Source organism: Ceratotherium simum, chromosome 8 (assembly GCF_057802395.1).
Source record: "Ceratotherium simum simum isolate JZ-2026a chromosome 8, ASM5780239v1, whole genome shotgun sequence".
Lineage (NCBI taxonomy): Eukaryota > Metazoa > Chordata > Mammalia > Perissodactyla > Rhinocerotidae > Ceratotherium > Ceratotherium simum.
In genome coordinates, this window is record NC_141907.1 from 35,155,494 (window position 1) to 35,178,462 (window position 22,969).

Sequence of the window (22,969 nt, forward strand, 5' to 3'; positions counted from 1 at the left end):
GTCCCACATATAAAATAGAAGAAGATGGGCACAGATGTTTGCTCAGGGCTAATTTTCCTCAGCAAAAAGAGGAGGATTGGCAACAGATGTTAGCTCAGAGCCAATCTTCCTCACCAAAAGAAAAAAAACCCAAAAACCCTAAATATGTAATCGGACAATCCTGGGAGGCATTTCTGACTGAAGAATCAAAATACAGTAATTTTATTAAAAAAATTTTTTTGATAGTTATCAAAACTACTCTTATCAAATTAGAGTTTAAACACTCCACTTAATGTTTCATTCACCTGGATTAAAATGAAGGAATATTTTGTATATCACTGGGGTTGTAAACAAAATATGTTAAAACATTATTAAATGGATACACCTCACACTATAGTTACTGTGGATTTGAAGGTTTTATAAAGCAATATAATTTCTAAAATTAGCAAAACTTCAACAATTTTCTTTATGTAATGGTAAAGTTTATTTCATTTTTAATAACAATTAGAGGATAAAATGTTTAAAATTTGCAGTTTAAAACATGCACATTCACAAAAGGTCAATGACAGGTAACACTGCATAGAATTGAATATCACTCAACTTTAATAATTATTTATAAAACACAGTGCATCGAACATTGAGATCAACAAACCTGAGTAAACTACTACAATCACAGATTCAACATTCTCCACTCATGCAGCTTCACAATTTCTACAGCAGTTTCAGCAGGAATGGTTTCTTATGGAGCTGAAAATACTATTTTGTCTTTAATGCAAACTGCAATTTTCCATAGTAGCTGCCTTCCAAGGCTGCCTTTTTTTTTTTAACCTAATAAACTTCAAAATGTGAAAAATGAAGCTTGAAGTAGTAAAACAGACAACAAACAGTATTTACTGCATCTATGGCTTCTATTCTACAACTATGAAACATAAAAATATTATTTTTTTAATATTCTGCTCACATCTTTGCAAGAGCAGATTTACCTATGGAAAGTTGCTGTTAATTCAAAGTAAGCAAGTATGAAATCTAGCTTTTTCCTACTTACAAGAGATTTATTTGCTGAGAAGTTTCGTGAGCTTTATTAAGAAAAGTTCTTAGAGGCAAGTTAAACAAAAGTTTCAATTAAATTTGTTCAAATTTGTTTGTAAAATAATGTACTTATTTAAAAAAGTTGTGCAGAAGACCAACTAATTTGTCCACTGAATATTAAATTCCAGGTAGGCCATGATAGAATGTTATAAGACAGAAATAAACATCAAGATTTACAGCAATAGCCATGCATTGGCCTAGACCACTTTAAATATTAATTCATGCAAACCATAAACCTATCAAAAACACAGCTGCTCTCATACAGAAAATAAATCAAGACGAAAAATGGAAAACATTTATTTCCTTTTCTTCAAAATTTAACTTACATTCCATTTTAATAGCTGTTGAAGGTTAATTAAAAGGCAGCAAAGTATAAGTTTTGCAAGTGACTTCAGTTATTTTAATGTGAGAAAAATCAGACTGTGGTCTCTTTAAGAGACATTATGGAAATGTTCACCATTAAAAAGCATTTATTAGGCACCAGACTGCATGGTGTTACATTAAGTAATTTACAAAAAGAATTCCATAGGCCTGGTCCATACGATGTGAATGGGGTGGGCATTTTCTTGACAAATTTTGTACATAAGATTATAGATTTATTTGATAAGTTCTAAAATCAGGAACTATCCAATGGCAGCTGCACAAAAATAAACGTTAGTGATAATTTAGCTTTGTGTTAATGATGACATTGTTATAATTTAAAAACTATGTATATACACTCTATTACTTTCAGACTAGCATTCACTTCCTGAAAGCATATTTTAAATGACAAATTATAAGTGATGTACAGTGCACACAATGCAGAACAAATTAACATATGACTTTCATATTGGATATTTAGAATGCTGAACTGCAAAATTAAAATGTAAAATGTAATGATCAGAATACATGTTGATTTTTTGAATTCACTTTTTCCCCTGGAAATTAAGAGGAATCACTGATTCCATTTAATGACCATACAATTCATGTAAATGGCTAATATTATTGAGCAGAACACATGCTCACCTGACTTGATTGGAAAAAGTTTTCCATTAACTCTGCAACATTGCTGAAGCAGGCTCACATCAGACAGAGTGGGGTGTGGAAGGGTGGGCAACACACATCATTTTAAATTTACTACATTCCTGAGAAACACCATCTTCCTGCTAATAATTTCTATCATATAGCATCTTTCTGGGTGTGAGACACCAATATATTTTTATTTGTATATATAAAACATTTAGAAAGTTCATGCTTAATATCACTGTGTACTATTCAACATTAAAGAAGCAACTCCCAGCTTTTCAATGGGAAATGAATGAGGATTTTCTGCTGTAAGTAGTATTTTCTGAATTGTAAACATTGTAAAGCAATGGTGTTAGCATCTGCCCGAGTCCCTACAAGGGACTTTTTAATTGAAGAGTACCTGTCCTTTATTTCAGAAAATATACGTTAAAAGTCACTTCAACTATTTATTTTAATCCTGGTAAAACTGTGTCACGTTTTCCCCCCTTAGGAAGGTTAAAAAATCAGAGGGTTTTCTCTAACTTAACACTATAAAGTCACTGCAATTGCAATGTTATATTTTAAGTTTTACCAAGGAGGCCACTCCCTGCTGTCCACTCTCTACTCCCAACCAAGAGGCAAAGACATGGACTTCGTATTGATAATTCAAAAATAGGACCATGGGACAAAAGGGCATAACGAATCACATTTCAGATCATGATCTTGTATGTTAACTTATTAACCATGAGTATTCTACTCATGTTGAAGAGCTCCACAGAAACAATCCATGTTTCAAGATAAAAATAAAACTTTTAGTTTTCTTAAGTCAGAAAATTCCATTCTGTTATATTCATCACATTTTGATATTAAAATTTTGGAGAAGGATGCCACTGATGAGGGGAGGGCAAATGGAAGCAGCTCTTCTCTGTAACTGCTATAAAGGGTTTCTCTGGAGGGATGCACTTCATTGCTTTTTGATTCTTGTGGTTTGACCTCAACTATCACCATTAGGAGGCGCAGAAAAGCCGCTCTGAATATCCATTCGGTAGACAGTTAAAGTCTGTGACTTCACAATTCTGAAGATGATCTTAGCCTCTTACACCTGTGATCTTGCTGGAGGTTTTGATTCATGATTCTCTTGATCTGAGTCCCAAATGGGAAGGCTCTGGGAAGTGAAGTATGTCAACTCCTTGCCCCCTTTAGCTTAGAATTATGTATGTGTTATAACTTTTCTTATTTGTAGAAAACATGGGAGGCATACCTGTAACTAAATAGCTACAAATGCAGAGAAGGAAATGATAAATAGCCCAATTTTAGATCTAGATTGGGAAAAAGGGTGAAGAGAATGTGAAATTATTAAACTCAAGGAGTGATTTGGAAAATCACCTCTCTTCTCAATTCTAGTCGACTTTTTTATTTTAAGAGGAAGTTCTACCTATTTTGCTGGTAAGTCCACTTAAAGGCAAACAGGCTTTTGAATAAAAGGCAAAAAGTTTGCTTCAATCTCTGAAGTGTATCTGAAAACTAGAATTCCTTTTATTTTTTCTAAATGACAGTATTATTTTAAAAATAGTGTAGAAAACTGGTTGTGGTTTTTAAACAGCCCCTTCATATATCTTGGTAGCAAAATAGGCATTTTCAGGAGATGTCTTGGAAACGCTGAAAATAAGTAAACTGAATGTACATTTTAAAATATATTAATGAAACCAACTTATGATGAAAAGTGTTCTTTCGCTGTCAAATTACAGGCTTGAGTAAAATAGGTGTTTTTAAAATGGGGAAAATGTACTACTTCTTTGTCCCAATTAGCAGCGTGTGACTTAATCTTGGGAGCTGCTTGACAAGTGAACTGTAAAGTAATTCTCAGTCTTAAGTACAGGGGCAGTCACCAGAACATCAGATTGCTATATAAGACAGCAGGCAGCTCCAGTGGCAATTAATAGGGAGACCCAATACAGAGGACAAAAGCCGAGACTACGTATGTTACAAAAGCCCATGCGTTTATCCGGCATGGTATTCCAAACATCTTGACAGAAGCACTGGAAATCTCACATAAATACGTAAGCATACTTTTGAGAGAGAAAACTTTAAGACAAAATGACATCACTCAGTCTACAGCAGCAGCCAGCTTTTTAGAAGAATCTAAACGATGATGAAACCTCATCAGAAGTGACTGAGACATAAATACAGGTTTAAAAATCAGTATTGTAGCGACAGAGTCACATTATCACATGTGCCTTATAACTTCAACAAATAAACAAGACAAACCAGAAATAAGCATTTGTAAGGCCAAAGGTGCAACATGACAGATTTTAGTAGCAAATGCCTTGAAATACTCATTTTTTTTTTTTTTTTTTTTTAAAGATTTTATTTATTCATTTTTTTCCCCCCAAAGCCGCAGTAGATAGTTGTATGTCATAGGTTCACATCCTTCTAGTTGCTGTACGTGGGACTCGGCCTCGCGTTGGACGGAGAAGTGGTGCCTCGGGGCGCTCCCGGGATCCGAACCCGGGCCGCCAGCATCAGAGCGCGCGCACCCAACCGCTAAGCCACAGAGCCGGCCCGAAATACTCATTTTTGTAAATCACTCTTACATTTGAAAAGTCAAGCATGCAGATCTTACAGCAGAACTAGAAGTAAACCTTCTCTTAAATTTCTAGGCAAATGACTACTGAATGAGAAATACATTTATTGAACTTCTTTGGCAAACATTTATCGAGACAGTTTTTGACACAAACACTTATGTCTTGTTTAGAAATTTGCTCAGTAAGGTGAGTCAGTTCCTTAAGAATGCTGGTTTTTTTCAGCATATTCTGAAATCTAAGTCTGGATATCAAGAGTCTCTTTAACTTATTACCATTTTAGAGTCTTTTAAATGGTGGGTCGCCTTGTGGTATGTCCAATAAATTGATAGTCAGGTACAGCCCCAGAGTAACAGCACAATACTGACCTATTCTCAGTTTAAGAAAGTGCTCTGGCAAGATACAAGATCATTTTCAATTCTTGTTTACAAAGACTTAGCAAATACTTTAAAAAATCTGAAAGAGATGGTGTTACAGTATAGTTGCACAGTGCTTCTGTCTATAATACACATGAATCTGAATGTCAATCAACGAGACGAGCTCAGATCCACCTTTCCCCTCCTTGGACCAGACTGGAGTTGGTCAGCAGATTCCGGTGCAGACCTGGGAGCTCTCCTTAGAGACACAGCAGAGCCTGCCTCGCAGCTCCTCCCCATCACCATTCATCGGGTCTCTGCTTTGTGGTGTCATATGCTCTAACCACTTCAGACTGTGAGACGATTCCATTTTCATCTTGAGAGAAAGCATACCCGTCTGTAAGTGAAAGATAAAATAGAAATGGTCATCATGAAGTCACTGGAAATCTCTGTTATTCTGAGTTTTAAGTGCTCATTTTCTAACTTGGGAAACTAATGCATCTCTCCCACCTTCAAAAGTATGCAGACATTAATTTTTAATGTCCGGAAAAGAAACAGACTCAACTGCAAACTGAAGAGTGGGCTGACTATAGGTTGCCAGCTTCGATTTTATGAGTTCTGCTTCTAGGTAAATGAGTAGGTGCTCTCAATCCTCCTCAATTCTCCATTCAGCATCTCAAGTCCAACCCATCTAATTTTTGCCTCCAGATTACTAGAGAGGGTGGGGGAGTCAGTCAAGTGGGTACATGTATTTCCAGACAGATACGGCGGAGGAGCAGGAAGGGAGAATCAAAGCGAGGAGGAGGAGGAGATGGAGATAAACACAGATAACCGGGAATGGTGGGAAAGTGATCTCTCTCCCTCAGATGACATTCTCCTTGGCTCCCAGCATCTACAAATAAACTCCCTAGTGCCCCAGCATGGCTGGAGGGGGCGTGGGGATAAGAAATGGCCCCCAAAGGGATCACATCTTTAGAAACAGCCTCTTGAAGTATAAAGACCAAAAGCATTAAACATGAGCATATATAAATGAAAATAAATTATATGGGGAAACAACATGAAACAAAAGATATATTACTAACACAAATACATCTACCACAGGGCTTTATATATTATATTCCTTTTAGATCCTTGAAATGTTAAGAGGGCGTGATACCTAATAATTTCTTACAACTCTAAACATTCATAAATATTTTTGAAGGGGAGAATATATGTTTCACTGTGCTGTATGAAAGCTGAAAAGGCTCTTGCAAAGTTATTTAAGTAGAAAAGATAACAATACAGAGGCAGCTTTTAAGAGTTAAGATTTATTTTACTTGTTCTTTTTAAGATTTAAGGAAGCCAGGGGCATGTGGAGATATTATTTTCCTTTAAGTGAGAGCAGCAAGATTTTAAAATGCTCTCTTTCTTCTGCTGAAAGTGAGATGGTTGTGCGCAAAGGATTCTCTAAACACTTGTTATTTACATAACATGTTGCAAATATGCAAAACTTGTTTTAGGTGTTAATTTTAAATAGTTAAATATCCTTAAAGTCAAAATACTGCTCTCTTGAATGCTATGAAATAATGGCAGAGAATTTTTTAAAAAAGAAGAACTCAAATACTTACGGAGGTTATGTTGCAATGATTCGGACTGGTACAAATTCACGTGGTTCTTCTTAAAGACGTTCTTGAGCAGTTGCGCCCTCTCTGTGAGGCTGCAGAGCAGGTGCAAATGTGTGAAATGAATTATCAACTCGGCAGAGACCCCAGTGTGCCCAAGGACCACCAGACAGAGTTAGACTTAAACAAAAGATTGCTTGAGAAATCTGTAGTCTAGTGATTTTTTTTTACCCCATTTTCTCAGCAAATGAGATTTCAAGCATTTAGATAGATACTTTTGAGGCCATTTTTTTCCATAGCTAAGGAGAGTTCTGTCTCCAATAATCCAGTCAAAAGATTTATCTGCCTCCCAGTTATATTTAAGTCAAATGGAGATATAGAACCTGCACAATACAATTAATAAAAAATACACAGTCTCCCAGTAGTTTATTAGCTTCTAAAATCTTGGTTGACTCACTACTTGGTTGAATTACTTACATATTCTAAGCACATATTTTTAGAGTTAAAAAAATTATTACTTATATCTTTTTCCCACTTTGCACATATTTTGGTGCACAATATTTTTTTAGTTATGTAAAGAAATCCTAAAAATTACGAAAAGAAATTTCATAAACTTTTTAATTAGAAAAATTCTACTACTACTCTGACATACTATGAAATGTATTCCTTAACTTCATTTTAAAATAAAAAAAAACTTTTCAGAAAGTAATTATACTCAGAAATATAAGAGGTAAAACGACACAGAAAAATATTTATTTTTCAATGAATGTTTAGAATATCTTCTCCAAGGAAACAAATCCATATAATTATGTAACTTCTAAAAGCACACTGCAAGAAATAATGCATCTGTTTTTTTCCCCACTGCACACAGAACAAAGTATTTGCTGAATAAATGAATTTGAGTAATAACTCTGAAATGTACTTTTAAACACCATCAATCCTTTCAATCATGCTATTTCTGCACTGGTTGATTTATAAAACTCTGCTTTGATATCAAAGAACATAATAAGTATGAAGAGCTAATAAGCAACCCACATGCATTGCAGCAAATGTTTATGTAATTTTGTTTTAATCACTGGAACTGACTCAGTTGAAAAATTTCCATCTTGTATTTTCCCCACTATAAAAACTTTAGTTAAACTGCTGTAAGTTATGTTAGTTCCATATTTTGCCAAATTTTTTGAGACACTGAAATGGAACAATTTTTATCATATACCCAAAAAAAGGATCCTCTGCAAAATGAACTCGTAATTATACAAACATTTCGGCTCTTGCTGAAGTAAAATATTTAGAAATGTTGACATTTGTAGTAATCTTCCACACATATTTTTTTAAAGTTTAGGGATGTTAACTGGTACTTATTAGACATACTTTATTGTCACTGGGAATTAGCTACATTAAGGCAAGAAAGCTAATTAATTTAAAACTCCAGCGGTTTTGCAAATACTTGTAAAACTTGTTTTGGCCAGTGAAATAAACAGATTTTGGGAATGAGAAAGGGCCATTTTTACAGTCACTTTTCTTACTCTACTCTTAAAATGATCCAACATTACAGACCCCGGGACCCTGAGGAACACTAACATATGTAACTGCTTTGAGGAAGTCGGCAGCTTTAGCAGCAGGTGGTCTGATTTTGTTAGCAGAGCACTGTGGATGGGGCGCTGAGAAGTCTTGGGTGTTCAACACTGAAATGACTACAAGACTAGAGGATGACAACGTATCATTATGTAGCTTCTTCTTCCCAAAATACATTTTCCTGGTTTCAGGCTGGCCTTCCTAAATGCATAATCCTTTAATATTACAACATTAAAGTGTTAAGGCAGATGTGAGAATTTCATCTTTCATATTATGGCAACTTAAATATATAAGATAATGTAATTTTGTTTTATAATGGTTCATATAAGGCTATACTTTCACTCAGCTATTACATCAAGTTAATGTCTAGTGTACTCATCACACACGCAAAAGCAATAAGACAGTCTCTTTCTTTGGAAAGGAGCATACTACTGTGCAAAGAGCATGGGCTTTGCAGTCTTACTTGGGTTTAATTCTGAGTCTGTTACTTATCAGCAGCGGGGTCACCTCAGGCGAACCTTCCTTGGTCATCTCATGTATAACAGGAGGACAATCCCCAACCCTCAGGCTGACTGTGGGGATGCAGGGAGTTGGATGTCTTCCAGCACAGTGACTGGCACTCAGGCAGCACTCAATAAATGCTGTCCCTCCCATCCTTACCAACCCCCAGATCCCAAGGATTTATTATAAAAAATCAACTAGAACAGAGATTATCACAAAACAAAAGATACTTATCGAGGATCATTTCTGATGCCTTGGTTTAGATTCAACATTCGCTCAACACGAGGTGTCTGTTGCTGCACAGGAGTTTTAATTTATAATGACCCCACTCCACTTCCTTAGCAGGAAAACATCTAGGCTTTTGTTGTTGGAATTTTTTTTTGTCTTAGCTATACTGAACCTCTTGCTTTAGTTCTTGCAGAGCAAAGAATCTCTCCTATAGAATACAAATGCCATTCATAGGAGGATGCTTAATAAATAATGAGTAATGATGATTTGTATTTCTCTAGTCTTATCCTACCTTTAGGGTACTGCTCATCATTTCAAAATTATGTAATTCTGTGCCATCGACGTTTATGGGTACTGATATTACTATCAAGTCACATTATAAAATACACTGGTCACGTATTAACACCAATAGATAACGTTAAAACTTCAGTTTTTGTTGAACAGCTTAACACAGTATGAGAAGGGAAAAAAAGACTCTAAGATACCTTCTAACTAAAACCACATCCTATTCACAACTCTTGGTCAGTAGTTTTACTCAATTTGTATGGTCTTTCATTTACATACCAAGCTATGCAAATTCTGGATTTATTTAGTGCAATCACACAACTATCACTTAAATATTGTTACCTTATTTCCAAGCCCACTAAAATGTTGCAACTTAGATATTTGGTGGAGAGGAGGTGGAAAGACACCATGTTTTAAAATGAGATTTCATTTAGAAACACCAAAAAAAGTATAGACAAAAACCCATTAACGTCCTGGAACATGTCATCCTAAGGTGTTTTCAATAATCTTTGATGAGTGGTAAATTTGCATTTGTCTTATATTGGGTTGCCAAGTTATTTTGGTTGACTCATTAAAATGGATCTCCAGAAAGTAAATAACCATTCATTCATAGAATGTTTTAGTGTATAGCATGTGACAGCTGTCCTGTACCAGATGGTGGTGGTGGGAGATAAACAATGACTATAACAGGCTTACTCTCTGCTCTGGAGGAGATAACACCTCGTTGTTGTTGTTCTGTCACTTTTCTCTACAAATGCTGGATAGAACCATTATAACTGTGATAAGAGTGGGCTGGGGGAAAATATTTGATACATCCTCCTATTCTAAACCCCTACTAAGATATTTGTGTAATACTGATCCAAAATCCAGTGTGAAAATTGAGAAATATAGTTTCTTTTCTATTAGTTCTGTGGCAACATTAAAATAGCTTTTTATTAAGATAAACAATTCAGAAAATGGCTGTGGGAGAGACCATCATCACTGGCCACATGACCAAATTAGCTGACATCCATACTTTTCTACTCTCTTCATTAAAGCTAAGGTTAGGGGCCAAACAATGGTAATGGACAAATAAACAAGCACTGACCTGAGGATCCTGGGCTAAAATTCTATTTAGTAATGACTGCTGATGATATGCTGGCTAATGTCTACAGTTAGATATAAAACAATTTATTAATCTCATTATTGTATTTGCCTGTCTATAAGATGCACTGCTTCTCAAACACACACGAAAGATATCCAAAAAGAACTGCCCTGTTTCCAATGAGCCCACTGTCCGTAATCCCTTATTTTAAAACCTTTGGGGTTTTGAATTCACTTGTTTTGTTTTGTTTTAGAGAAGGTAAAATGTTATACACAACTTATAGACGTAACATCCCCCAGTGGGATTTGAGAGGCTCATATTCCAAAAAATTAGTGTTTCTGCTATAAAATGTATAAATATTTACATTGTAGAAAAAATAAACGCTATTAATGCCCTTATATTTATAGAACAAATGATTTAGTTTTTTTTTCAGCAAATGTTTCCTATCAACCTATGGAAAAAAATTGATTTCAAAGTTTTTGGATTTTGGAATTGTAGATGCTTATGCTCCCTAGTGTTGGAGCCTGTCCACATAAAAGTTCCAGCAAAGAACAGGGTTTCTTAGCTTATAAGTCTTTTTCTTAAAAATAATAAGCCATGGCTACACAGTGATCAGGAGTAAGGTTTGGACTTATTCTCCCAACATTTTAGACTTAAATTGCTTTCTATCATAACCCATGGCTTGAAAACAAAATACTGAGACGATAAAACACACCTCTCTCCCCAAAATTTCAATGTAAAATTGGAATATATCTAATTTGCTGGATAATATTATAAGTGGCATACTCTTTCTACTAAAAAAGACTAATTATTTTAACCAAGATGTTTTAATTTTTAAAAATGAGTAATGAAATTAATACTGATCTGGATACAGTGCTTACAAGTTATAGTTTCTCTGACACAGTTTCATTTTATGTGTAGCTTGACTTCATAGAGGTGCTTAGTGAAGATTAAAAAAAATTGGGGCTGATCAACTCACAAGATGGCATCATTCTATGACAAAAAAGTAAACTATTGTTACTTTGGATATTACTAGTTTGGGAAGTCTAACCTGTATAATTCTATGCTCTTATGTATCATATTTTTATTTAACTACCCACAGGTCAATCATCCATTTACTACCTGCTACTCAGCTATCCTTTCACCCACCCACCCATTCTTTCATTCATTCATTTATTCCTTAGTTCATTCTCTTGACCATTTGATCATCCATTCAACAAATATTTATCAAATGCTACTATGTTCCTGGCACTGTGCTAGGTGTTGGGTTGCAGTTAAGACTAAGACAGAGGCCTCTCCTTCAAGGAGCTCAATCTAGTAGGGGAAACAAACAGGGTAAACAAGTACATTGTAATACAATGCAATATATGTCACAACAAGTATCAAGTACAGAGATAGCAGAAATTAATTTTATCTGTGAAAGTTGACGTAATTGCATCTGAACTAGGTTTGAAAGCTAGGAACTAGACAGCCCAGTCTGTAAGAGGGTATCAGCTTCTACACAAGGGAACAGCCTGTGCAAAGCCTGGGAGGCATAAAACAACATGGCGTTTTGGGACTAAAGGAGGTCTGATATCGCTAGAATACACAGAAATCATAATTTATCCCACTTTGAAAATGTAGATAAAATTAGTTGACTTTTTTGAAATCTGACATCAATCTCATTTTCCAAGAGTCCTAAAATCATCCTGGCACTAAAATCACTCTGATAATTCCTTAGTTAATTTAGAACGTAATTAGTTTAGCATGAAGACTTTTTCAACCAGTTGCTATCTTTCTCCTTCCACTGATCCTTTTTCTTCCCACGTCCTCCAGCTATCATCTCACAGGAAGACACTATGGTCATGTTGACCATCACCATCCTTCTGACCACTGACGGGCAGTAACGGCAACACGGGGTACGTGTTGTACCAGGGGTTTTTGTCCATAGTATTTAGCTAACAGCTAACTCATTCCTGAGTTCTTGAGAAAAGATGAATAGCTATTTTAGGCAAATGAGCTGGGTAGCAGCAGGAAATTTATCTGATGCATGTTCCACGGAGAAGTTGGTGGTCATTTATGGTGGAACGTATGTTTTATTAACATACTTACAAATATGAGAAATTTACTCCTAAGAGTAGTAACAGTATTATCAGTGGCCTTTCCCTAATAATTGTTAATAAATGGTTTTATTCACAATTTTGTGAGCTAGAACTCTTATTACATCCTTTTTACAACAAAGTGAAAGAGAAAACATTTACTGAGGGACTATTTATGCCAGGCTATGGAGTAGATGTAGATTTTTAGATGCAGGGACAGAGATGAAGGGGAATGTGGAGGGTGGAGGATAAGACCCATAACCCTGCGAGTAGGTATCATCATTCCCATCACACACACAGGGACACGGACTCACAGAGGGTAAGGCCTTTGTCAAGTTAGTGGCAGGCTGTTTTTGCTGCTATATCACATTCCTGAAAAGCAGCAAAAGGAGGTAGAATAGTGAGTGGTTAGAGGCAGGGGCTCTAGAATCAACTGATGTGGGCTCAAGGCCCCACTCTGTTGCTTACGACTTGGAGAACTTAGTCTCTCTAAGGCCCGGTTTCCTCATCTGAGAAAAATGGGGATGATTGATTTGTATTGGGTTGTTATAGGGACTCAGTGAGATAGCACGTGTGAAGTGGTAAGTGCAGCACCCAGCACGTCATGAGCACCCCACAAGTGCCAGTGCTATTATTTTTAAAGGAGAGGCATAGACGGGTGTGTGACGTGTTCCTTTGGCCTAATGAGAGTCAGTGAGGGCTGGAAGCCAAGGTCTTAGCTTGAGTTCCCAGTCTGACATGTACTCCATTGTGTCAAACTGAGTAACAACAGTGAATCACATTGCAGGTGACACATATGGGGGCAGAATGTTTCCTATGGTTCAGACAAAACTTGAGCTCATTTTAGTGTGATGAAAGAGAAAAAATAAAACATATCCCTGGTATTCATAATTGTGTTTTATTACAGACTGCTTTCAAATAATTTTAATTTCTTTTTTATAAAGCTTTGTAAATTTAGTAAATTTGATTAGCTTTCTAACTTTGGTTTTTTGGGGGTGATGGTGGTAAGGAAAAGGACTTAGAAGCCACAACTCACTTCATATATGATATACGGCTAGGTCAGTTCCTAATAACGTACTGAACCACAGTGCAACTGGAGGGCAGTATGCCCTATGCCAAGCTCTGATTTTCATTACATAGTATTTTTATCATGGATACTGTTTCAAGCTAAAAATCTTTTGTTCATCCCCCTTTCAGTTTAAGAACACAATAATATTGGTAACTATCAATAAACCATTTATTTAATGCTCATTAAGCACCAGGCACTAAGCTACCTGCTTGATCGATAGTATTTTATTCAGTTCTCAAAACTAGCCATGAGGTAGGTATTATCAACCCCATTTTATAGATGAGGAAATTGAGGCTCAGGAGCATTAAGTAACTTAGCTAAGGTCACACACACAGCTTAGTGAATGACAGATCTGATTTGAACCCACATCTCTGATATCAAAATCTGCCAATGACACTGCTAGCTCCATGTTAACCAATAAATGCTTACCGCTTATTTCTAACCACAAGTAAAAGATAAATTTAAAGTTCACTTGGAAAAGAACATATTCAGTGTGTATTTTACCTTTTTCCAAGCACAACTGCCCCTGGGTCTTGAGATTTTGCCTCCAGTTCCTGAACTTCATCTACTAATGTTTTAAAAGCCGTCCTCTTGATACTGCAAAGAAAGGATTTGCATAGAAATATTTGCGTGTAGACTTAAGACTTTACAAGACTGGTTTATCATCATGCTGCTGCTAAGTATAACAATAACCAGAGTACAAGCAACAGTTTCTCAATAGAATCTAAAAAACTACAGTAATTTTGAGTATTAATATAATTATAGAAACGGCAGTCTTAAAATAAATGATTTAGGTTTATAATATTAAAACTCTCAGTTATTTGATAAACATTATATAATTAATGTTGATCTTTTTTGTGGGAAGAGATAGCATTTTAAAACTCATAATCTTTGAGAAAAATTAGTAAAATTTTAGTTTCTATATTTCCATTCTGTATTTTAAATATATATTTAGATTCAGGCAAGCAAAAAACTTCTTTTCACAACTATTGTTCACTAATAAAAAATATATGTGCGTCTGGAGATGAAAGAATTTTTTTCTTTTACCTTGAAGGGGTTTTGCAGGCTGATTTCTAAAAATGTACTCTCTAATGTTAATTGAAACTACCTACTTTACTTCTCGCTTGGTCTTTTAAACTAATTTAGTTTTCTAGTTTCTCAATCACTCCTTTCTTCTTTATTTACGTAGAATTAATTAATATTACTAATTCCTATTCTGCAAACTACATTCTTGAGTTGATATTACAACTAGAGAAATCTGAGGATTAACATGCATCTATATTTTTAGTATATAATCGGGTATTATACTTACACCTTGTACGCCACATCAAGAAGCAAAGATGTCACAGGGATAAATAACAGGCCCATCCAAAAGACTCCGGAACTAAACAACATGGCTGCCTGAGGAAACCATCAGAAACAATATTACTTTAAAAACCAAGAAATACATCATTCATGTTTATTTTTTATATGATTTTAAGAATCTCATTCTGCAAGAGAATATATAATAACTCTGAATTTAAACTTGTGAAATATTTGGAATTAAAAGCCAAATGTGTTAAAACATGCATTTACTGTATCTATTTTTTCCCTCAAGTAGCTAATATAGCAAAGTTTTATCATGTACCAAATCTTTTTCATATTTTTATGCGACATTTTTATTACTGTGGTCAATACATGGAGTAAAAAACTTTGACCTTCCTTTATAACTTAGAATATCAAAATCAATCTTTTTGAGCAAACTTCAAACATATTCTGGATGAAATTTGCTTATAATACAACATGTAAAATAAATCCTAGTTAGAAACTGAATTTACTATTTCTGACAGATGAAAATTAACTTTACTTTTGTAAAACATTACACCATATTTAAAAATCATCTAGATAAATCATAAACACAATATAAACAAATCAAGACATCTATGAAAATAACAATTTGATTATTTTTGGCTGATATTAGGTAGGAAAAATCTTAATTTTTGTTCAAAGATTTACATAACTTGAATCAATGCATCCCGTTATTGCTAAAGTCAAACCAAATATCTAGTATGTAAAACCCAAACAAAAGTGTCTTAAAAGTAACTGTAATCATTCCGTTGTATTAAATCCCAAATTGCTACATCAGAGCCTTTGGGTTGCAAAGAAAATTATTCTATGATTAAACAATTAATAAATTTTATTAGCTATTTGAAATTATAATAAAAAAAATCCTCTTGTAATGTAATCAGATTACAGAGCTTAAAAGGAATAGTGGCACACAATAAAACCAAAAGAAACATTTTATTTTACTTCTTTGAGTCTATCACGAGTAAATTTCCAGTTACCTATTTAAATCCATAAATGTACTGTTATAACTCTATTAAAAGGCAGCCAATAAGCACATTCACATTTATACTCTACTAAAAATCTCACAAGAAAATTTTTTTTACTAGGTGTGATTCAGGAATTAAAAATGATCTAGAGTTTAATTCTTATAGGCAATTTCACAATTACACATAACAGTCCTAATCAATCCTTATCAAGTCTAAATATTACTAATTTTAAATTATGTTTCAGATTACCTATTCATTTTGACTCTAAACTGAAGACCAGGAACTGCTGTTTAAATTTTTTATACGTTGCCATGGGCTTATTGATACAGCCTGTCGGGTCAAGGATGCTAAGGTTTTTCCTTGTGTAGGATTAAACAGCTCTGACCACGTTTAAAATATCAACACGCTATTACCAAAAATTTCAGAAAATAAAGGTTGCCACGTGGATTCAATAGAATAGCACTCATATTTAAGGCACCAACAAGAAGAAAAATATTCACATAAAAGTCACTTTATTTTATAAGCAAAACATGATCTTCGACATGTTTGCTGACATCCTCAATAGTGAAAACCAACAATAATTACATAATAGGAAATGTCTTTCAAGTCAGTGGGTTTTGTTTAGGTTGAAGGAAGCTTTTTAGTAAGGTAATGACTGTAAAAAACCCCATTTCTTTTTCCTTCGGGTTGAGGGAGAAAGGTAAGAGAAGATTCAGTCATGTAAGGGAAAATACCTTTACTTGGCTTAATTTTAATCTATTTTATCTTGTGGGGCAAGAGAAGAAAGATTTATTCTTGCCTTTGCCACCTTGTATTAAATGTCTGCTGATGGAAAAGGCAAAAATTGTGGTGGAGACCCGAGGCTGCTAATTCTGACCATTGTGATGTTAACTATGTACGCGGAACAACTGGCACCCACTATTCAGTCCACCAGCCTTTGGCTTTTACAAATGAACAACATGAATTGAGGGGAAAAAAGTTTTTCTGCGTCATATCTGAAAGCCCGTCAGATTTTTTTTCCTTTTGCAGAGTTAATCCAAACCTAAAAGATTTAAAGCCGACATTCGCATTAAAGACAGAGAGACTCTTTGTATTTTTTTGATGAAGAGGGGGGAAAAAAATAAAATCCCACAGAGGTATTTCCTTCCTTTCTGTACAAGAAAGCTCCCCCTCACTCTGTAGAAACCATTTTTGTCTCTAACTTTTCACATCTCTCCACTCGCAGGCAGGTCAGCTGGGAAAAGACGCCCGGTCCCCGTAGACAATGGGGTAACAGGAGCAGCCTGTTCGGGGCCGGGCTTCGGCTCCCTCCGAGAGCAGTGTGCAAATTGCTCTTAACGTGGGAGATCGGTGGGCCATGCCAAGCGGCCCCCGCCGCCCCTCCTCGAGGCCCTGTGAAACCAAATGGAACCTGCCACAAAAGTGGCACCCGGGGGACTTGAGAAAGGATCAGCCGAGGGAGCCACAAAGCCAGTGAGCTGGAGGGCAAAGGCCCCGCGCGGGGAACAAACACCCGCTTGTCTCTGCGGCGTGATGCTGGCTCAATGTCGGACCACGCGGGCTTCAAAAACGAACCAACGCTGCCTGAAAATTCAAGTTGCGGCAGAGGAAAGAGCAATTATTCTGAAATTTCCATGTGAACGTGCAGAGAAAGAACCTTTGAGAAAATACGAGCTCAAGTGCATTTGGCCAAGCCAAGGGGCTTGACCAGATAAGAAGGGCTTACCTTTTGACCCACAATGAGGTGACCCCTTGCACCTACATTCCCACACCAAAGAGGAGCACTTACTTCCTCACCTTCACAGTCCCCAGTTCAGTCTTGTAGGAGAGAGAATTTCAATGTGCTACCTGCCTAGAAGCCTTCAGTGACGTGGTTCTTAAGTCTGCCCCTCCTTCTACACTATAAATGTCAGGGTGGTACCCTATGACTCTTATTCTTGGATAAGGTACAGACGCTGTCTAAAAAAGAAGGCCCTTTGGGGAACTCTAAGACTATATCCTTGGACCCTAGTTGGAGCAGGACTGATGATAAACAGCCCTGAAAGTAGTCTGGCTCTGCCCTTCCCAGCTCTCAGACTGAGGGGAAGTAACTTCCCAGTCTTGCTTCCTCAACTGTAAAGTGGATTGTAAGAATTAAACCTGAGAATGTTTGTAAAGGGGATGCATTTATTATTAACAATGATTATCAACAAACTTTCCTTTCTTCATTTTAATTTTCAAATTTCTTTAAACCCGCTTGTCTTTTGTTCTTTCTAGTGATCTCTCCCATGAGCTTCAAGGAAGGAAATTTTTATTACAATATCAAATTAAGTGTAAATCAGTTTATAAATGTCATGGTTTTCATCACATTAATGTCACAATATACGCTCGTCTCCAGACTGAAATTGGCCAAAGTAACTGACCACTAATAAACTGCCATTCATCTCAATTTGCTAATTTAGGAAATGGAGATAAATTTTTTTTCATAAAAATTATTAAGGACTGTACAGCCATAATATATTAGTTTAGGAAGGCAAAATTATTCATAAAACAGTGCTATAAAACTTGGTTAGTTGTTTTTTTGGAGGGGAGGGCAGCAAGATAAATTAATATAAATTCCAGAGGGGTTAAGAGTTAATGTTAATAATAACAAAAAACCAAGAAGTGATTAAGTGTCTAGGTAAAGCTTTATATAAGGACTTTCTAAGCTTAAAAATAGTGAAAAAACTACAAAAAGAAATGCTTTAAGGAACTGACTCATAAAAATGTAGAAGTTCCACATGTTCAAAAAGAACATAACTAAAAAGTAAATGATAAACAAGAAACTGGGAGAATGACTGCCACAAATACATGAAATTCTGCATTAACATCTGGTTATATAAATAGACCATTATCTTCACAAGAATTGCTAAGGTCGCAGTAGAGTGGCCAAAGACCTGAGACGGTATTCACAAAAGCAGCAGCAAGTAATCAATAACATGGAAAAGTGCCAGGCCTCTCTGTAGTCATAGAAACACTACCAAATTAGATCGGATTTAAACAACTCACTATCACAGTTGGAAGGGGAGGTATGGTGCAACAGGTCTTTGTAGCAGTTTATATTCCCATCAGCAATGGACTCGCCTTTGGGAAAAGTATTTGGCGATGTGCATCAAGGACAAAACATTCATTCCTATTAATTTGATAATTCAATTTCCGGAACTGTGTGTTGAAATCTGGGACAGCTTTTGCACACAGGTTAGTATCCCACGAAACTGTTCCATAGTCACTAGTCCTGAAAGCACTCCCCCTAAAAAGCACGCCACAGCCCAAGGCTTAGAAAAGGCATAAACTCGGGGCCTGTCTGGTGGCGCAAGCGGTTAAGTGCGCCCGCTCTGCTGCGGCAGCCTGGGGTTCGCCGGTTTGAATCCCGGGCGCGCACCGACGCACCGCTTAGCAAGCCATGCTGTGGCGGCATCCCATATCAAGTGGAGGAAGATGGGCACGGATGTTAGCCCAGGGCCAGTCTTCCTCAGCAAAAAAAAAAAAAAAAAAAGAAGAGGATTGGCAGATGTTAGCACAGGGCTGATCTCCTCACAAAAAAAAAAAAAAAAGGTATAAACAAACTGAGAGCAGCATCCTCTCGGAGAGTCACAGCGCAGAGTAGCATATTTAAGGCTTTGAGACAGCGCCATAAAAAACCCTACCGAATAGTTTTTTAAACCACGGTTTCCAAATGGTACATTTTCTCACATACTGCTTACTAACATCCCATGGAACTAATTCTGGGGAAGCAAATATTCATTGCGGATTCTTTTAAATAGTAAAACGTTAGTGAAAACTAACAAGATACTATATGACTGGTTAAGTAAATGCACATCCATATGAGAGAATACTATCCAAGCTATTAAAAATGCTGTTCACAGAATGTAATTATTAGAAAACTGATTGTCTGGAAGAGTCCCAAACAAAGAGAAACGTAAAATACCCTGGTATTCTGTCAGGAGCCTTCCGTTATCATATAAATACACTCCCTAGGAAGATTGGCAGTTTCTATTATTTATATAGGGATCAGTCACAATCTCACCCTGTGGCTTAGATCTCTTACCTGTACAGTCATCCCTCAGTATCCGCGGAGGATTGTTCCAGGATCCCCCTCGGGTACCAAAATCCGCGGATGCTCAAGTCCTTTAGCCAGTCCTCAGCATCGGCGAGTTCTGTATCCGTGTCTGCGGATGCGGAATCCGCGGATAGGGAGGGCCGACTTATTTCAAACACAGACTATCCAGGTCTGAACTTGAACATTACACACGTACCTCAAACTTAATACATCCCAAATTGAACAAACACTGTCTTCTCTCAAAACCTGCTCTTCCTTTGTGCAGTCTATCCAGGGAATAGCTTCATAACTGTCTAAGACAAAAAACTGGGCTTTATTCTTGAACTGTCTCTTTACACCACATCTGATATACCACCATGTTCTGTTGTTCTTTAGTATCTTCCAACCTACCTACTTCTTGCCAACCCTGCTGCCATTATGCTAACCCAAAAATTTGCCTGTCCTCCTAACAGCCTCCTTGCTGGACTTACTGACTCCAGTCTTGCTCTGCTTCTAGCCCATCTCCACTCTGTAGCAAGAGGGATATTTCCAAAGTGCAAATTAGATTTTAGCAGTTCTTGGATTACACCCTTTCAATGGCTTCATACCACCCTCAGGAAAGAGTACAGAATCCTTAATATGATTTCAAGACTTTTCCTGCCTGACTTCTGACTGCTTCCCCCATATCACCTCTTAAGCCAGCCTCTATCTCTAGCTACAGAACGTGTTAGCAGTCCCTGGATGCGCCCATGCTTACTCTCATCCTTGAGCTCTTGCATCTGTGACTCTTGTTTTCTCCTCAATTTTCACATTGAATGTCATTTCCTTTCTTAGACTTGGGTTAGCTGGCCCTACTTTAGGCTTCCATTTTGGTGGCACCTATCACCCATTTTCTGCTTGCTCCTTTGTCTTGCCGTTAGACTATAATCTCTGTAAAAGGAAGAAATATATCTTGATGAATTCTCAAAACTCAAGTGCTTAACCACCAAGCAGGTGTGCAATAAATAACTGCTGAATAAATAAGTTCTTACAGCCTAGTGTTTGGAGAGATTAAAAATAAAAAACACCAGAGCCTTGGGACTATGTTCTTGAGATGTGGTGGTTACAGTTTGACTGGTTTTCTCGTGTTCTGGCATGGAGTTGTCCTGGGAGCAGTTATAACTGGATATTTATGTTACACTAACACAATATACTAACATAATATACTAGGTATATAGGATTATTTTCCTAGGCTAGATTACAGTCATGAGGAGAAGATGTATTTCCTTTTTCTTTTCCCCTAAAGGTTCTCTTAATTGGGAAGCACTGACGATTCAATAGTGATCTTCCTAGTTGGAGACATGGTATGTTTATTTTTTCAACTTTTTATATTTCTCTCATTTTTGTCAAATTTTCTAATTTTCTTTCCATTAACCATACACATATCTGGCTAATGCCTCTCCTTGCTGTTGCTGTGAATGAGACCCTTCATTTTTCTTTATGTAGGAGTGCTATTTTATCTTTGAAGATTTAGAGCTTTTCCAAGGGAGTGAACAAGTTTTGGAGAAAACTCCAAAAGCTTATATATAGCTTACATATCCTATTACGTGCTTCTTAGGATTTGGTCAGGTATAGTGTCAGATCCAAGAGTTTAATTGTTCTTTCTGGCTATGGCTCCTCTGAAACATCTTGATAGAGCAACTCTTCAGAGATGATTTGTACTATGATGTGATTTGGTGATCCTCAAAACCCACAATTCCCATCTTTCTTTTTTTTTTTTTTTTAAAGCCATCTACCATGTTACAGGATCACTTAACTTCACTCGCCGCCTCCTATGTCTCAGATAATCTTTCTGGTCTCCTCAGGAAGCATCTGCCTCATGAAATCATTTTCATTAAAAAAAAAATTCATTGTTCAACTTCAGGTTTGCAGGTATTGTTTCTTTTCATACAAACTTTCTGGATCTTTCTGATCAAACTGTGGCTCTTCTTCCCTACTGCTCCTCAGTGAGTTGTCCCTGCTCTGTTAGCTAGACATTTCTTTGGAAAAGGTAGACTCCGTGTTGCTATATTCCAATTTCAGTTCGATTTCCTCCAAACTCAGTTACCTATATGGTCTTCTCTCCTCGAGCTCCCTTTTTCAGTCACCCAGCCTCAGGGGACTAGAAAAGCTGATTCACTGAACCTGAGATTCAATGATACTCTTTAGTACCTTGAAAGTTGAGAGCCACAGCTTAACATCTATATTTTTATGGCGAAATATAAATTTTATGTAAATAGAATGCTATTTTCTGTATCAAACTTGTGCTTTCTCATTGCAACACAATCGTGGATGTATAGGAACTTTACATCAGCTCATCAAAATCAACTCTGCTTTCAGACAATGAAATACTGTGTTATTTGAATTTGAACTTGCAAACGTTTCTGAAAGTGTCTTTGTGTCCAAGGCCCAAGAAACACCATGATGTAACATTGTCAAGGTCTCTAAGTTAGGTGAGCCTTTCCCAGAGTCTTGAGCCTTTCCGTCTGAACGCATTATAGTACCTGAGCATGAGGTTGAACTTGGAGGGATGTAAGCATCACTGGCCAGTACTAAGTGGTGAATCTGCCACAGTGCACTTTAACCAGAGACAAACTTCAAGCTCATATGGACTTTGTCTTGAAGACGTGAACTTCCACTGAAATCCTTCAGCGGCTGCACATCTTGGGTAGTCTGGCTAAAACTTCCCTCTGACAAAACCCAAAGACAGAGAAACGCACACGCTAAGTTCTACGGTCTGGTGCTTATCATTGAGAAAGGTCTTTGATGTCTTATTTGAGCTGAAAAGAATTCTTGCAAATTGTCAATTACATTATATGATCTATATTCATGTCAAAATATAAAAATGTTTTCATCACTTACAAGTTCATTACTAGCATTTATTTTATAATGTCCTCTGACCCAAATCTTTTTTCTATGTCTCCAGGTACTTTTTGGAATACTGTGTATTTCATAATGAAAAGCCTGCTACCATGGTTTACAGTAATGATGCTAATGACATTCAAGGGACATTCTGTGACCTGGTCCTTGCTTAACTTTTCAGTTCTAGCTCCAACCATTCCCTACATTTGCAACCCCAAACTTCTTTGCTTGGGCTGTTGTCTACTGGGAAAGCCACTTGCCTTCCTGGACAGATCAGGGAACAGCAGTACCAAGAAACCTTTCCAAACT

At 36.6% G+C, this 22,969-nt stretch overlaps 1 protein-coding gene across 3 annotated transcripts in view; it reads right to left on the bottom strand.

Annotated features, from left to right (window-relative positions):
• Positions 1-439: 439 nt before the first annotated feature.
• Positions 440-22,969, bottom strand: part of ATP8A1 (ATPase phospholipid transporting 8A1) — a 219,198-nt gene continuing 196,668 nt past the window's right edge. For all 3 annotated transcript variants that reach the window (XM_087434255.1, XM_004419020.3, XM_087434256.1), the window contains 4 exons: positions 14,724-14,812; positions 13,916-14,008; positions 6,598-6,686; positions 440-5,387 (listed from right to left, as the gene is read on the bottom strand). In XM_087434255.1, coding sequence (XP_087290381.1) covers positions 5,290-5,387; positions 6,598-6,686; positions 13,916-14,008; positions 14,724-14,812 — 369 coding nt within the window. In that variant the 3' untranslated portion in view covers positions 440-5,289. The remainder of the gene's footprint in view (positions 5,388-6,597; positions 6,687-13,915; positions 14,009-14,723; positions 14,813-22,969) is intronic.